The sequence below is a fragment of the Anomalospiza imberbis genome, chromosome 8, assembly GCF_031753505.1.
Source record: "Anomalospiza imberbis isolate Cuckoo-Finch-1a 21T00152 chromosome 8, ASM3175350v1, whole genome shotgun sequence".
Classification (NCBI taxonomy): domain Eukaryota; kingdom Metazoa; phylum Chordata; class Aves; order Passeriformes; family Viduidae; genus Anomalospiza; species Anomalospiza imberbis.
The window spans coordinates 27,732,181-27,750,515 of NC_089688.1; the positions used below are offsets into that span (position 1 = coordinate 27,732,181).

Consider the following 18,335-nt stretch of genomic DNA (forward strand, 5'->3'; position numbering starts at 1 on the left):
CCAGCAAACCCAGCAGAGAGCCCTCCCCGCACATCAAACCCAGCAAACCCAGCAGAGAGCCCTCCCTGCACATCAAACCCACCAAACCCACCAAACTCGGCAAACCCAGCAGAGAGCCCTCCCTGCACATCAAACCCACCAAACCCACCAAACTCAGCAAACCCAGCAGAGAGCCCTCCCTGCACATCAAACCCACCAAACCCACCAAACTCAGCAAACCCAGCAGAGAGCCCTCCCTGCATATCAAACCCACCAAACCCAGCAAACCCAGCAGAGAGCCCTCCCTGCATATCAAACCCAGCAAACCCAGCAAACCCAGCAGACAGCCCTCCCTGCACATGAAACCCAGCAAACCCACCAAACCACCCTCCCTGCACACAAATCCCACCCGGGCTGCAGCTCGGCCATCCCACTGTGCCGAAGGAAAAGCACACCGACCCCGGCAGGGGCAGGACCGTCCGTCACCACTTTTGTGTGTCACTGTTTGATGTCGACACAACTCAGAACATTTTTCCCTTGGGGAGAGGCATCTGCTGAGTATGAACTCGGCAGTCTCCTCCTCTGGAAGTTATTAAATATTACTTCCACAGCTTCTGAAGAACTTAGGCAGCCTCCTGGTTTTAGCCTAGTTCTGTTACAAACAGAGTTTCACTGAGGTTGTATTCTAGCCCGATGCAGACTGATGCAGCCCTGTGCTGGGGCCACTTCCCACACTGGTACCTGAATCCCTTTATCCTGTTTGCACATTTTGGAGTGAGATCATGCTTCAGGCACACTCCAGGAACACTGGATGAGTTTTCAATGAGCCTCTGTGCTCTGACCCTATCTGATCTCTCCCAGGTATTTTCCATAATCAAAAAAGATCTTGTTCTCTGCTGTACACACCCAAGAGGGCAAATGCCCACAGCATGTGCTTCTGCTTTTGTTAGCATTTAACTGGGACGTTCAAGCAACACAGTCATGTTTTCTCCTTTATTCTAAAGGCAGTGAAATTAAACACAAACAAAGCAAATCACAGAACTAACAAATCATACACCAAACTCTACTGCTGCCTCTCATACACTCTGTGGCCTTTCCCCTGGATTATTTTGGTGTGTATAGATCACAGCAGTGACTGGGAGATTCTGGTTGAGAGCAAAGTCTCTCCCAAGCCTGTAAGACACCTAAAGCAGAAGATACCTAATGCTATGAAAACAGAATGGTAGTGCATTCTTCAGGGATATTATTTTTCCACAACTTTAATATACCACCAAACCTGTTTGGATCCATCCTACCATCAGTCTCTGGTCGGTTCATCAATTGCTTCATTTATAAATGTGTTTGAACTCTTACTTCACATCAACCTGCATTACCAGTACAGGTTGCAACATTAAAATCCAGTAAATTAAATTTTGTGACACTTCCTGCATTATTTTTATTAGGAAAACAGCCTTGCTAAATACTATATTTGGCAGAAGAATATATGCTACTTTTTCATGTAACATTTCTGAATAGAATTGAAATAAATCTGTTTAAGAGATTCTCTACGTGGCTCCTCAATCTAGAAAGTGTTTTAAGAACATAGGACCAGATACCTGACTGTGCTGAAGTACCTAACTAAACTTCGTCCATGGATCTTTCAGAGAAGGGTGGTGTTTTCACATGAGCTATGAGCCTAAGTCTCCTTAGAATAGATTAGTTAAACATGCAGTCTGCTGGGTGTCTGAAAGTCAATCAACTGAAGCATCTGAATGCTAATGCTCACATGAGCAGAGCTGCTGACATGGGGGAGTGTTTGCAGGAGGCAACACTTGGACAGCATAGACAGGCACTGTTCAAATAATTCATTTACAGCTCGTATGGGAACCAGCAAGGTTGTTCTGTGATTATATGTATTTGATTATTTATTTAGTATTTAGAACAGACACATTCACGTCTAAAGAATCAGCAGAAACTTCTATGAAAGCCTCACAGCACAGGTTTCTAAATCTAGCTCTGAAAACATCATCTGAAGAAACTTAGAGGCTCTTCTGGGTCACAATCTTTGCCTCTTAAATACAGATACAATTTTCTTAGACAAATGTAGCAGCTTTCATAGTTTGTTTGTTTTTCCCCTCGCATAATTAGTGTTATTTCCTTCTAACTTCAGAAGTCAAGGTGTGTCAGAATTGACATGTTTCAGAATTAGTTACAGCACTCATGAGACATCTGAAAATTCTGGCAATTTAAGTAACAGTATATAATGAAGCACTAAACTTCATTCATGTGAAGTACCACATCTTAAACTACTACTCCTCTTTAAAATCAGGATCAGCTCAGCATAAATTACAATATCACAAACGTATTTAGAACTTGACCTGACCTTGCAGTCTGAAATCAAGGGAACCTTCTGGTGGCCTGGAAACTTTTCAGGTCCATCTGTGAAAAGGGCACTGTGCCACTGCTTACAAGGTGGGGTGCAAGATTCAACAGTGCACAGGAAGCAAACTCAGGGCAGGCAGCAGCCCCTCGAGCAGGAACTAGAGCTATGCACAGGAGAAATCACACAATATCTTTTTTTTTTTTTTGCCAATTAATATTAAGCAAAAAGCATTATAAAAATAAATGTGTGGAGTAGCAAGATGGTTAAGGCACTTGAGAGCAGATATATATACCTCTAAATCATGAGATTAAACCCTGTTCATATCAGCTACAGCAGGAAAAGGTGAAAATTGTAAAAATTTCAATCTTAGTCTTTTAGTACAATTTCATGCAAAATATCCACCTTTTTCTGCCCTCATGTCTTCTTTTGCAGAGCTAAAAGAATACTGCTTAGAAGTGTTGTAAGACATTTTAGATAAGCAAAAATGGAATACATGGATGATCCATCATTCTCTGAAGTCAGTTGGAAGCTTCTCAATGATTTAACATATTTTGAATTAAGCCCTGGAGTAGCAGTTATACTGTGTATGAAAAACACATTAGACAAAAACCATTTAGGTCAACATATTTCAAATGGCTAAATACATGGTGAAGTTTACTCACATTTGTGGAGCTGCACAGAAATTTGCAGGTTTAGGATAAGACAGGCATCTTTCAAGAGGCAAGCCCTGAAGCTATGAAAACCATTGCTCAGTGGGAAGTCTGTGTAGAACTCCTCACTCTCACTATGCTGTTACTGCCTGCTAAAAACATTTTTACAAGAGTTAATGGGAAAAGAGTAATTTTTCATAACTAAAGATTCCTTTCTGCTAGAGAAATCCAAGGAAGAGCACTGATCTCTGTTGCCTTGACAACATTTCCTGAAACACTCAAGCATTAAAGTATTCAGTATGCTCAAGAAAGTTGCAATATCTATTTCATATTGGACAATATTTCATATTGGACATTTACCACATTTATTGTGTTGGCATGCACTCATCTGTCATCTGTGAGCATTTGTCACAGAAAGCAATGTGCCAAATAATACATCAGAAATATCTGAGCTGACTTAAATGCACATGGTATTTTTCCTGCATATTTCCATGGCTAGTGAAAGTTGTTACATCTATGGCCTAGAAAAAAAGAGCATTCTTCCATGGATTTGTGGATATTAGTAAAATAAGTCCTGTCTTTCTCCTAATGCATTTCTTAACTGAGCAAAGGGATCACCTCTACCAAGGGGCTGGAGGGAGTCTGTCCTTGAATCTCAGTCTGAACCCAAACCTTGGCTTTTCTCATGGGTTTTTTGAGGGTGCTCCAGGGGCACAGCATTGCTGTCTCTGAGATGAAGACTCTTAGGTCCACATGAGGAGTGGCTGTCTCTCTTGCTGGGTGTTCATTGTAGGAGACTGAAAAATCTGTCTTTCTCAGAGGTGCTAAAGCCATACTGAGGGACAAAACAAGCAGGAGATGCAAGTCTGAAATGTTGCAAAGAATCTCAACTTCTCTTTAAATAAAAATAAATAAATAAGTGAAACAGACTTGTATGGCTAAAATAGACAGCACCAGCCTCTATGAACCCAAAGCTAACTTCCATGTTTTCATCTCCCTTCAGTTTTTCTACAGACTGCCCTGGATGTAATAAGAATAAGCAGAAAATAATGCAGTACCAAAATGGCTTGCTGCTAATCACTTCTGATCCATTAGAGGGAAGTGTTTGTACACAATGTACCACATAATTCCCTTCAACCACTTCTAATAATTTCTTTGCATGAAGATGATGAGATAGCATACTCTGCTTCTGACAATGAATTATTTTATTGACAAATAAAATGAAATGTACCGATCACTATATTTACTACAGGACATTTGATACAATCATTTTTATTAACAAAGGCAAAATACGAAGCGGTTTGGGTTTTTTTCTGACTGCATGTTAGTAGGCATAATTTGGGCTGGACAGACATAACCTCTACCTAGACAATTCCTGTAAGGAATTCCTGTAAGGGTGCTACTTCACACCAAGAATATGGTTTTCTTCTCAAGGGGGAAACAGCAGAACAAGAGACAACCCACATGATATAAATCATCAAAAATACCGAAATTTCCCAAAGAAACATTGCCAAAGAAAACAAAGAGGGAAGACAGTAATCCTCCTGTGAGGATCTCAAGCTTCATCTAAGTTAAAACTTCAGGTAAACTGAAAGGTTGTGGGTGATTTCCAGTACAGGATAAGGAGTCTGTTATTTGTCCTGCCTCAAACAGGTCTGCAGCCCTCTCTGAACTGCGGCTTCCTGTTCTGTGAATTATCTCCTGTGGCTGCTTCCCATCTCATCTCCGTCATTACCAGAGGATTTATGTCATGCTCTGACCCCATCCTTTAGACGACCTCTGCTGCCCAAGGGGACGCACGTGCTGACACATGATTTTCTCATGCTAGCTTTTGACTTATTAGTTCCTTGAGTCATATTTAGAGGCAGCATTTAGTACTGCCCCTTTGGAACTTTGTGCATCTCTGACAGTGAGGAGCCACGAAACAAGCCCACAGTTGTGATAAACTGCTCTGGTTGTTGAACAGTAGCTGCTCACCTGTATCTTCCAGACTTTTCCAGCACCACTTAAAAGACGCAGAGTGTCTGAATGTCTGTCCTGCATCTGCATTCCCAGATGATGCTAGGAGAACTTTAATCATGGACTATCCAAACTGCTAATACACACTGCAATTCAGTTAAGTCAGTGTCTGAATGGCCTTCCTGGCTACTCAATGCTAATTTTTTTGGTGAAAATTTCTAACGACTTGGCCAGCCTACACCTTACAGACAGCAGTCAGAGCAACACAACTTCTAGAGGTCGTTGAGGAGTTTGGTCTCAGTTTTGTGCTAAGAATCACTGCTGCCCTCTGCTGCAGTATTTTGGGTTGTGTCTCTGATAACCAGTGAGAGCCACAAATACTCAAGTAAAATTTCTAGACCTAACCAGATCTGAGCACGCTTAATGTTTCCATTATTGATAAGATCATTCAAAAGCTCTGTTTCTAATTCATCAGAAAAGTTTGATACTGCATTCAAAAGCTCTGTTTCTAATTCATCAGAAAAGTCTGATACTGCAGGGGCCAGGTTAAATAGAAAAACTTTATCTTTTTTATCTGATTTTGACTCTTAGAAGAGGGATGCCCTTGCAAGAGTTTGGACATGCTTCTATTCTGCAGCAAATGCTGTCTCATCTTCTGATAATAAATAGCCATAGAAGAATAAGAACTATGAAGTGAGAAACTCACTTTGGGGCCAAAATGAGCACCAAGGTTCTGGGATACATCCCTGGATGTTAGCTTAAATTCTGATGGACAGCCAAGTTCCCTGTCAATTGAACTAATCTTTCCTTAGTCTCAGTTTATCCAGTTCTGATGGGATACAGCTCATGACCCCTCAAACAGTTAGGTTCCTCCTCACTGATGCTAGGAAGAGTAACATGAGTGCAACCTTGCTATATTCACAGCTACTTCATAAAATGCTCCAGATATAAATAGTTTATTCCTTCCCAGCCCTCCACAGACTCCAGTAACCCTTTCTTTTGTTATTTTCATGTGAATAGGTTGCATTGCTCATAGGTGAGAGCAACTGTCACATACACCTAAAACAATTTCAGAATTATCTTATGTTTCCCAATCTCACAAATCCAATTACTTTTCTCTTGAAGTGCTTCCTGCACAGCATTGCAACTACGGTGTTTCCAATACACAATGCTAAATTGCAAAAACTCATCAGTAGACAGGAACAGATAAGCAGATGGTGGCAGGCCAGAAGAAGAAAGCCAGAGACACAGCTTTCCTACTCAGGGGAAAACCCAGGCTGCTCTCAGCAATTATCTGTGCAGGTCTCCAAAGGAATTAGATACACATTTCAAAGGAGGCAGGCTGAGAATCTGGCTAATGAAAGAGCTGTGCATCCTTCCAGTGCATCCTTCCAAATGCTCAGGGTGTCCACACAAGCTCTGAGTCCCTCATGGTGACTGGTTCATATTCTGAATGCTGAACCAGAGAAACCTCCACAACAAAAACCACCATAGCATTTTATGTCAAACCTGAAACTTGTTCCAATAGGGCTGACACAGTCTTATATGTGTAGTAGGTGGGACACAAAGAAGGGAACCTGTATCACACTTTCACTTGCAGCTTCCAGCTGTTATTATTTTTTGTGACACTTTCAGGTTTATTCTCAGTTATTTGCTCAAAAACATACACTCCAGCTCCTGACCTGAGCTCAAAGCTTAAGTTCTTTCCACTGAGCACAGTTTCCTGCAGGGACAAGAGTTTTGTTTCTCATATCTCAGTGACAATGAAGGTCCTTTGTGTTTTGGCCCCTTAAACAATTCAGTCATGACACAGGAATCCAAGCATAGTTCAAGGATTCCAGCTCAAAGGGGACTTACCAGAGCCATGAGAGATGGAGGTTGGTGCTGACATCTCTAAAAAGATTTTACTGGTTTCAATGAGGACGTTGAGGACTCCAGATAAGAGTCAGCAAAGGAGATTATTCAGATGGTTTCTGCCTTCTCATTTATGAGCACATAATTTACCTCTCCAGCACATTTCTCCCTCTCACCTTCTCAGCATCATTCAGATCATGTGTAAATCTCACATGGCAAGTTCTGACAAACTTATGGTTACCAAAAGTGATTCCAGTACCTAAATTACTTCTGTAAATATATCAAATCTGACAGGGAATAAGCAGTGCAATGTGCTTTGCAGATCACCATGAAGAGAGAAAAACAGAAACCACAGATCCATAGAAACTAGTACAATTAATTCTATATCACAGACTTTTCCTGATGACTGCAACACTAAAACACTGAAAATAATTCTGAAAATCAGCAACTTTGTTCTAGAATCAGCAGCAAGCCTTTCTATGAGAATTTTTGTATTCTCTGCAGTTATGTGAGAACATAATGGGTGGCTCAATTCCTCATAAACTCTAGCTCACAAAACACCTACCTCTAGGACTTTCCCAGTAATGAACTGGTGACATGCTTCACACTTGACTCCAAAAAGAACTTGGTAGTCCTTTTCACAGTAAGGAGCACCATCTCTGAAAAAGAAAATTCAGAAATTACAAACCACTTCTTATTAAACAGGCTACAGCATGACTTACTCTCTTCATTTGTCTTCAGTTTGGAACTCCTACACACAGACCCAGGTAAATGGGGAGAGTTCAAGGGAAACACTTTGTAGTACAAGAAACAAAAATAATATTCTCACTTATGCCTCTTAGAATTATTCCTTAAATTTCCATCAAGAAAGGGCATCCAGGACAAACTGCTGAAGCAAACCTCCTTTAGAGCAGACTCTCTACACCTACAGGTGGTGCAGTTCCAGGGAATCAGTGTAACTGTCTCTGGGGTTAGAGGAAATCACAGTCTATCACATGCAGACAGTTTTTGTACACTTCAGGGGAAAAAAAAAAAAACCTTTGGTAGGCTGCAAGACTATAAGCAGTTACTTTTAAGTGTAAGGTAATGTAGTATTTTAGTGTGAACAAGGAACACACAGTAAAAGTGGAAACACTAGTCAGCCTAGGAGCATTTCTCAGGCACCAGATTTTTTTTTGAGAAATTACAGATGCTACTTCTTATAAATATTATACACACCCGAATGACAGGTTTGTGAAATGTACATTGTTTCCTTATTTTTTCTCTTTGCTATATGCTTGAAGGGGGAAAAAGAAACTGTATCTTCATTTCCTCTCTTTTATCATTTCCCTATTCTCTTCCTCTACACCTTCTTCCACTCAAAACTCTCTTCATTAGTTTCTTATATGAAGATGAGAAATACAATGTCAGGTCAATCACACCATCACATTTACTCTATTATCTGGCAAAGGTAAGAAATGGACAAATTCCTGCTTTTTCTCCTCAAAATCACATGCTGGAAAGCAAAACGACACAATGCTTTATCTGGCGACTACAGAAAACATGTGCAACAAACCACCTAATTCTCTGTGGGAATGTGGAATTACACCTCTTTCAGACTGGTATTAAATATAGACTGGTGTCATTAAACATGAGCTTTCAGTTGCACTTTGCAGTCCACTTTCCCAGCTCAGCTCTCAGTGGGAACAAAGATTTTGTTGTATATGAAAAGGTGGTCAAAGCAGGACCTCCAGATGTGAATTTTTGCTGCAAGTTCTTCTCTGCTAGCAGCTAAAACTGTGCCATGAGCTCAGAAGAGAAGCAGACAGAGATTACTCACTTGCTGATGTATTCCCCAGTTAGGACCTTCCCACAGGCCTTGCACTTAAAGCATCCCAGGTGCCACTGCTTATCCAGGGCTAGCAATGCTTGTCCATTTTTGATGTCTCTTCCACAGCCAGCACAATCTGCAAACAAGCAAAAAGACGCATTTGTTGTCAGCTACTCGGTTCATTAACCTTAATTAACTGCCCGCCGGTCACAGCATGTGGTAGCCACAGGCATGAACTGCACAGCAGTGCAAAGGTACATCTTCCTTTCCTTAAACCCTTCCCGGGTCCTGCACAAAGACTCGCTCTTTCTCATTGCAGACATTCTCAGTGGAAGAGGGAAAGAACTTCTGCTTCTCATGCTGTTTATGATTCAAAGACCACCTGGCAAGCTCTGAACAAACTTCAGATTCTGTCAGGAACAAGCTGCGAGAAAGTCCTCAGTGCGGAAAGTTCCTGTCTTCTACAGCAAGCAGTGTCCGTGGTTTTGCTTTAGCAACGCCCTGAGAGCTTGCAGGGAGCTGAGCGAGCAGCGCCGGGACTCGTCCTGTCCCCGTTGGGTGGCAGCAGAGCCCCGCGTGTGGCACAGGGAGCAGGACACACACCTGCCTGCAGGGACAGCATCCAGGACACACACCTGCCTGCAGGGACAGCATCCAGGGAACAGACCTGCCTGCAGGGACAGCATCCAGGGAACAGACCTGCCTGCAGGGACAGCACCCAGGACACACACCTGCCTGCAGGGACAGCATCCAGGACACACACCTGCCTGCAGGGACAGCATCCAGGACACACACCTGCCTGCAGGGACAGCACCCAGGACACACACCTGCCTGCAGGGACAGCATCCAGGGAACAGACCTGCCTGCAGGGACAGCATCCAGGGAACAGACCTGCCTGCAGGGACAGCAACCAGGACACACACCTGCCTGCAGGGACAGCATCCAGGGAACAGACCTGCCTGCAGGGACAGCATCCAGGGAACAGACCTGCCTGCAGGGACAGCAACCAGGACACACACCTGCCTGCAGGGACAGCATCCAGGGAACAGACCTGCCTGCAGGGACAGCATCCAGGGAACAGACCTGCCTGCAGGGACAGCATCCAGGACACACACCTGCCTGCAGGGACAGCATCCAGGACACACACCTGCCTGCAGGGACAGCATCCAGGACACACACCTGCCTGCAGGGACAGCCTCCAGGGAACAGACCTGCCTGCAGGGACAGCATCCAGGGAACAGACCTGCCTGCAGGGACAGCCTCCAGGGAACAGACCTGCCTGCAGGGACAGCATCCAGGACACACACCCTCCTCCAGGACACACACCTCCTCCAGGACACACACCCTCCTGCAGGACACACACCTTCCTCCAGGACACACACCTTCCTCCAGGACACACACCCTCCTGCAGGGCACACACCCTCCTGCAGGACACACACCTCCTCCAGGACACACACCTCCTGCAGGACACACACCCTCCTGCAGGACACACACCTCCTCCAGGGCACACACCTTCCTGCAGGACACACACCTCCTCCAGGGCACACACCCTCCTGCAGGACACACACCTTCCTCCAGGACACACACCTCCTGCAGGACACACACCTCCTCCAGGGCACACACCCTCCTGCAGGACACACACCCTCCTGCAGGGCACACACCTCCTGCAGGACACACACCTTCCTCCAGGACACACACCTTCCTGCAGGGCACACACCTCCTCCAGGACACACACCTCCTGCAGGGACAGCATCCAGGACACACACCTGCCTGCAGGGACAGCATCCAGGACACACACCTGCCTGCAGGGACAGCATCCAGGGAACAGACCTGCCTGCAGGGACAGCCTCCAGGGAACAGACCTGCCTGCAGGGACAGCATCCAGGACACACACCCTCCTCCAGGACACACACCTCCTCCAGGACACACACCCTCCTGCAGGACACACACCTCCTCCAGGACACACACCTCCTCCAGGACACACACCTCCTCCAGGACACACACCTTCCTGCAGGACACACACCCTCCTGCAGGACACACACCTTCCTCCAGGACACACACCTTCCTCCAGGACACACACCCTCCTGCAGGGCACACACCCTCCTGCAGGACACACACCTCCTGCAGGACACACACCTTCCTCCAGGACACACACCTTCCTGCAGGGCACACACCTCCTCCAGGACACACACCTTCCTCCAGGACACACACCTTCCTGCAGGGCACACACCTCCTCCAGGACACACACCTCCTGCAGGACACACACCCTCCTGCAGGACACACACCTCCTCCAGGACACACACCTTCCTGCAGGGCACACACCTCCTCCAGGACACACACCTCCTGCAGGACACACACCCTCCTGCAGGACACACACCTCCTCCAGGGCACACACCTCCTCCAGGACACACACCTTCCTGCAGGACACACACCCTCCTGCAGGACACACACCCTCCTGCAGGACACACACCTTCCTGCAGGACACACACCCTCCTCCAGGGCACACACCTCCTCCAGGACACACACCTCCTCCAGGGCACACACCCTCCTGCAGGCTGACAGCCCTGTCACTGCGGTGGGGGCTGCAGGGAGGGCATGTTGCCATCCACCTGCAGCTATGGGAAGCCATAGTTCTCCTGGTTTCTAACTGGCAAAAGGACTCTGGCTCAGGAGTTTTGGTACTTGGCTGGTAGTCACTTTTCACTGCAATCAATCCTGGAGGACCCTGATGGCAGAAAGGGAATCAGAAGCCAGGAGCACTCTGTCCCAGGGGTGCCACAATATCTCATGTTATATCAGACATCTATAGCTGAGCCCCAAGCTTCCATTCCTCTCCCTTCAAACATAAAATACTCAAAAAGATTTCCTGTTAAGGGGCAGTCCAGCACATGGTAAGATCTGAAGAGACTGATGTGGCAGACAGCACTGAACTGCAAGGGTTGTGCTCCGTGCCCAGCCTCAGGGGACAGAAGGGCTGAGGGAGGGGAGGGCCTGGAAGCCCAGTGAAATGGAAAGGGAATGCCCATCCACTGAGGCACTCATGGAAGCCACAGAGACAGCCTGGAACAAAAGATTTTCCAGATATTACTATCCCCAGACTTGGTGTTCCTTTGGTGAATGTCTGAAACATGAACAAATCACAACAAATGGAGACAAACAGAACTGAGCAATGTGCGCTGTTAAAGCCCAGGCAGCAGGGAAACTATCACCCTGGCTCCAACACTCAAGCTGACTGAGCCCAAAAACTTTCATCTCCTCATGGGATTAAGCCCAGGCAACACCATGCCTTGCAAAAGGGCAAGTCCAAGTTTATTATCACAACCGATAACGAGAGCAGAGTCAGTCCTTTTGTCTAAAGGGCATGGCTTCTGTTTGTTGGATAACGGGCCAAAAGAACCCCAAATATGTGCTGCACATTCCTGCTATCCAGGAATCCACCACTGCATGTCCCTCTTCCTATCAGCATTCTTCTTCTTCTCAAATCCCCTAAAAAAGGAGAGGAGGGGGACTAAGCACGGTGGTATCTTGTGACAAAATGCGAGTCACAGACTTTTGACACAACTTGGACTTGAAAAGCAGCCCTGAGATGTCCTAATACCAGGACTTTGCTCTAGAGGACATATGTTACAAGCTGAAATCATGAAATGACAAGGAGTGACACCATGTAATGTATCCCTCTGCTCTGCCATGACAGCTGAAGGCTCCATGCCAGTCTGTGATGACAGCAAAGGCTGGAACGGGTCACCAAGGGAGGCTCTGGAATTTCCAGCACAGGGCTGAGGAAGGGACAAACACGTGTCAGAGTGGCTTTGGCATGCTGATCTCGCCTTTGGTTTGGGGAGGATACTACATCATCTCTTGAGGTCCCTTCCAGCCCTCATTTCCTTAAGCTAAATCTGAAACGATGCAACATGACTTTGAGAACAAATGAGATCCGTCCGCAGTCCCAGTGGCTGCTGAACTACAGTTTTAAAGCAGCATCCATTCCTCAGCTCCCTAGCACTACTGCTTCCTCCTGGTGTGCCAGCTTCCACAGCCAACCTGGGGCCTGGCACACTGTGATGCATTCCCTGCTATTTTCCCTCAAAAAATCTGCTGTATTTTCCATGCTGTTTTCATTTTTGTCTGGGGAGCTTCAGTGAAGCTGAAATTTCCATGAAGCTGAAATTTCTCAGAAATCGAATCAATAAAGAGATTTTTAAAACACTTAATTTCAGAGGCAGTGGGAATAGAGAAACTGCCTTACACAAAAGGTCTACCTAGTCCAGCATCTTTATTGATGCCAAAACCAGATACATGGGGGAAGTAGGGATCCATGGAGTACCTCTGACTGTTTAATTGCTTCTTTGTAAGCCAAAGTCACAGTAAGTCTGAGCACCAGACTTAGCATTGTTCTCATGTTTAATACCTGGGGTTGGCAGCATCCTTTTATTATTCTATAGCACCAATGACATCTACACTCTTTCTGGGTTCCTTGAAGTGTTTTGCAAAAGGAAATTAACATCATTTCCATTCTGCTAGTACAACAGACACATTGAATGTCTAGAAGCAAAGTAAACTAATAGCCCAGTACTGCTGTATTAGGCTGAGATGGCTTTTAAATAAATCTGATTTTAATTCTGACAAAACTGTTGGGTATATACATAAAAAGCTTGCAATTATCATTATCTCCTAAAATAGAAAGTGAATAGGGCTGGGCTGGGCTAAGAAAAGACCATTTGTTCATCCAAATTCTACAAATAAAAGCCATTATGATCTCAGGCCTGCATGAGGCACATTTAAGCCCTTGGCTGAATGTCATCAGCATATGCAGGCAGGATCTCAGTACCACATTAAGCACAATCTGTATCTGTCTAACCTATAACTAGTACATGCTGCAAATAAAAGGGCTGTGAGGTAAAGAATAGTGGTCCACAAGCATATGCCAGAGCAGACTGAAAAACCTGACAATCCTTCCCGAATTTGTGTACAATGGTTCACACCATGGTGCTCTCTGGTTTCATACCTGGGTCTAACTGACTGCACCCCTTGAATCTGAGCTTTCTTGCATTTTCTTTTTGCCATATCACCTGGATTCTTCCTTACTGCCCTTCCTTGCACACCACACATCCAGCAGTGCCAAGATAACAAAGAGGAGGAGGCGGACAGCGCAGAGCGCCAGTTAAAATGCAGGGTGAGCAGTACAGCTCCCAGATGCACTTAGATGTATGTCATATCTGACATGTCTGGGTACAAAAGAAAATGCCTGGACAAAAGAACTGTGCTTTGGAGTCGGCCAGCCCAAAAGCATGGGAAAGTGGGGGGACAGGGCACGTCACTATAATATAATACATGATTTAGGCATCTACTCTCCCACCACCTTTAGCAGCCCCACTAAAAGACACAGGTCAGGCTGAGCTGCCAGCCATGACACCTTGCTTGTAAATATATGAGAAAATGTGTTTCCCTTTTTAGCATCTGCACCACCCCAGACATCCAGGAGTGAAGCATCCTGCACAGCAAGCCATTTGTCACTGTCTAAATTAAGCAGTGGATTTTCTGCCTTTGCCTCCCTCCCCTGCTCTCAGCCAATAGTGCACAGGTGAGCTCAGAGCTGATACAGCTCTGGGATTAACCCTCAGCACACAGAGTAGGACTTTACTCACTCCCATAATAGCAAATATATCTTTATCCCACATTCTCTGCTCATCCCATATGATTTTTGAAGGAGAAACCATCTCTATGTGCTTTTGTCCTAATAAAGAGGGATATGCAAAGTCATGTGAATGATTACACCAACTCTGCTTCATGCAGGGTCAGCTCTGTGAACAAAGCTAATAGCAGTCTGATTTAATTAAGTCACCAAAGAGTTTGTTTCAATCCTGATGGCCATCAGAAGCACATATCTAACAGATAAAGTCTGAAGCTATCACAACCCCCCAGGTCACAGGTATTTTGTACTCTTATTACACTCCTTGTATAAAACATTGTTACATGAGCTTTACAAAGACAGCACCAGCAGGCTTCTGTTCTGAAACAGGAAAAGCAAGGAAGAATTGGGGGGGGATTTTTGTTATTATTTTAATACTTAGAAGAAACAATAAGTTTTCATTGAACTTACACAGAAATACATTGTCAAATATAGCTGGACCTAAAGAGCCAGTGATTTGGAAGTGATGAAAGAGGCAAATATTATTATTGGAGTCAAGGTCAAGAAATCTCTAAGTATAAATAGCTCTTAGTCACCTTGAAAAGCAACTTATATCCCAGTAATTCTTCTGTGGCAATTTGAAGGTTGTGCAATTACAATTTCTCATAGAGGTGGGGAGACCACAATTTTTTCTCAGTCACCCTTTAACAACAGATCAGGCAACGCCTTCTAAAGCCTTGCTTTAAAATGGAAAGGTTTGATGAAGTCACGCAGGCTTTTCCAGATCTTCAAGATATTTCTGTCAAAGCTAAAAATACAAACTCACTATGTTCACAGCATGACAAAGGTTTTCAAAGTTTAAAGCAGAACCATTTGGTCACTGAGGCTGTGGTAAGTTCTGGAAGTCAGAGAAGGGACATACAATATTGGGAATTTTACATGCCGGATTTGAATCTGAGCATGTAACTCAGGAAATCTGCTGCCAAACCCCTTCTCTTTGCCACTGCAAGAATGGGAAATGTTTGTCAGAACAAATTCACTATTGCCCTTTTGCTGAAGGCAAAACAAACCCACATAGGCAGCCTTGTACTCCTGAAATCTAACAATAAGAGGCTAAGCGCATACAATGGAGGGAAATAAATTTCCCATGGGAAGTGCAGTATAGCTTTGACAGTTTATTATAAATGGCAAGCTGGGAAAAACTGGTATTTTCAAAACAAGTAGTTAGAGAAAATAAAACTATTTTAGTTGATTAAATAGGGAAAGAAATCCCAATGGCATGAACTAGCATTCTTTCCTTGCAGCACAAGTGCCTGGAACCATCTGAGTGCCCAACACTGACTTGTCTTTTTAAGAAACATGTTGTTGTACATCTTGGATGTATCATCAGACTAATGCTGTCCCCCAGGGGCCAGTATGGGGCTCAGTCCTGTTTAATATCTTTATTCATTATCTAAATTGCACCAGGGTAGGTTTATGTTGGACATTAGGAAGAATTTCCTCAGAGAAAGTGGGATTAAACACTGGAATGCACTGCCTGAGGAGGTGCTGGATCACCATCCCTGGAGCTGTTTAAGGAAAGCCTGGATGTGTCACTCAGTGTCGTGGTCTGGTACTGGGGCATAAGCTGGACTCAGTGAGCTCAGAGATCTTTTCCTAAATGATTCTGTGATTACTGTAAATTGCTGTTTCATCACCTGATTTAATTTGGAGTGATTCAGAAGGTTGAATGCTCTTCCCCACCCCCAGTTGGGTCTGTATTGATTTAAGTGTTTAACAGAGAAAGACAATTCCTTATCTCCGCATCTTTCTACTCCTCATTCCCGAAGGAGACCAAACCAAATGACCTTCTGACACATTACTCCAGCCAACTGTTCGTGAAAAATTGGATCACCAAGTTAACCTTTTTCCACTGCATCAATCCCAGTTCCTTCTTCAACCCAATCTTTCACACAGGCATCTGAACGGAGAATAATAGGGTGGATGAAACAGGAGGAGGAAGAAAGAGCAAACATGCTATACACAATGAAAGAGAAGAGTTTTAAATTGTCCTGTAAAAGAAAGATAAAGTTTTTTGGTTTCTTCCCATCTCAGCACCCCTAGAGCCCCACCTGTAAAACTACTCTAAAGGATAAACCAGGGCCAGGTACATATAAGCTGAGGTCAGTCTTTTATCCCATCATTTCTTTTACCACATTTTGGTACTCGGGTAGCTCCAGCCGAATTCAGAGCCACAACTCTCACTCATGGTGCCCCAAGGGAACTGCACCATTATCTCAGAGCTTCATTGTTTAATACCCAGTTCATGATAGCACATTGTGTCTCTTCATTTGCAGACTATTTTGGATAATTTTCAGCTGTTGCTCTTGGAAAACAAGCAACTCCAACAGGTGCAAACGCCCCAAAATAGGAATGAAACTTATGACAACCTTTAGGAAGGTTTTTATGTCCGTATAACACGTGGCAAACTAAGGTCTAGCTAACAGCTAATTCACTTTTCACATTCTTTTGAAGTGACCTCTGATTCCTGACTTACTACCTGGCAGGCTTTCTGAACATGACAATTCCCAGATACTCCTGTCCCTGGGGATCTCCTCTATAGTTGTGTTCTCCAAGCCAGTGATCCCTCCTCATGCAACACCCATTTACTGAGGAATTCCTTGCACCTCCCCCAGAACTTCCTTTGGAATTAGCTTTGGAGTAACACTCCTCCAGTAAAACCTAAGGACATGAACGTGTTCTGATTTCCAAGTTCAAGATGGGGTTACACACAGGCAAGTAAGAACTGACACATATTTAGTACTGTCCAATTTACTGTAACAATAAAGCATCCAAAAGAAATGGGGAAACCAGACTGCAAACATCTTCCTGAAGAACAGTTATTTTTTTGAAAGGAATTTTCTGACAGAAAACTCACAAATCAGAAACTTCCTGCCCTGCCACAACTATATTTTAAATACAGTTGCTGCTCTATCACCCAGAAGTTTCTAACAAAGCTTCTACACCTCCAGAGAAGGACTGAACACAATTTATCAAACAGCATTAAAATATCAGTCCTTATAAACTAGGAAATAGCTGTGCAAATGGAGGCTACTTGAGTAATTTCCCCATTTTTCTGAGTGAGGCTATAAAGTGAAAGAAAATTAATCCTGGAAAGTAATTCAAATTATGAACATGCTTCAAAAATGGCAAGCATTCTTCAGAAGAATAAATCATCTTGAAACAATAATACAAATTGGCCAGTGTCATTAAAAGAATTGCATATTCTTAGGCACAATCTAATGGCTTTTGCCAGAAAGGAACTCTCCTTGGGTTTGCATAATTTCTTGAACTTTTATCATGTCATGAACGTTAATTTGCTTCTTTTATTATTAAAAGGGGGGATGGGGTAAAATTTTAGACCCACTGTATGCTGTATTAAGTCATAAATGTAGCTGCCCTGCAAGGTTATTACAATCAAATTCAGACTAAAGAAATGGAGAATTAAACAGAATGACATTTTAAAAATAAAATATTTCATTTAATATCTGAATTTAAAGTTTTCATTAAATCAAAGTTAAAAGTGGGATCTGAAAACACAGGGAAAAAACTTGCTTAACTTTTCCTATTTATAAGCAAAATTAGGGTATACAAGATGTGCCACTTTCAAAATTTTTAAGGTCGTGGTGATCCAAAGTAAATACTTTTATAAGCTACAGAGTGTTGAAAAATATAAATTCCAAAGCTGAAATATATTTTAATGCATTTACAGACTTCATGTGTCTAGCAAATTTTTTAAAGTAAAAAATATCCAGAGATACTTTATGCATTCTAAGTAAAATTTCAACTTTCATTCAGATATGAGTTTGACAACTCATTAGCAAAAATAGTTGTTAGGGGAAAATACAGTGTTAAATAATATGATGACTTTATGCAGAGCTATATTAGTTTAAGTAGATGTGTACAGATATTAAGTACCCTCATGTTTATCAATTAGTATTTTATAATTAAAAATCTAAATGTAATCCAAGGTTACAATCAGTCAGTCTAATCAAGATTTCCTGGGTTATTGAACAAACCATGATTAAAATCAATGATTTAAATCGGTGTTTG

The 18,335-nt window shown here is 43.6% G+C and overlaps 1 protein-coding gene across 20 annotated transcripts in view; it reads right to left on the reverse strand.

Moving 5' to 3' along the window:
* Positions 1-18,335, reverse strand: part of ABLIM1 (actin binding LIM protein 1) — a 189,811-nt gene that overhangs the window by 62,016 nt on the left and 109,460 nt on the right. For all 20 annotated transcript variants that reach the window (XM_068198155.1, XM_068198147.1, XM_068198154.1 and 17 more), the window contains 2 exons: positions 8,624-8,750; positions 7,370-7,463 (listed from right to left, as the gene is read on the reverse strand). In XM_068198155.1, the coding sequence (XP_068054256.1) occupies positions 7,370-7,463; positions 8,624-8,750 (221 nt within the window). The remainder of the gene's footprint in view (positions 1-7,369; positions 7,464-8,623; positions 8,751-18,335) is intronic.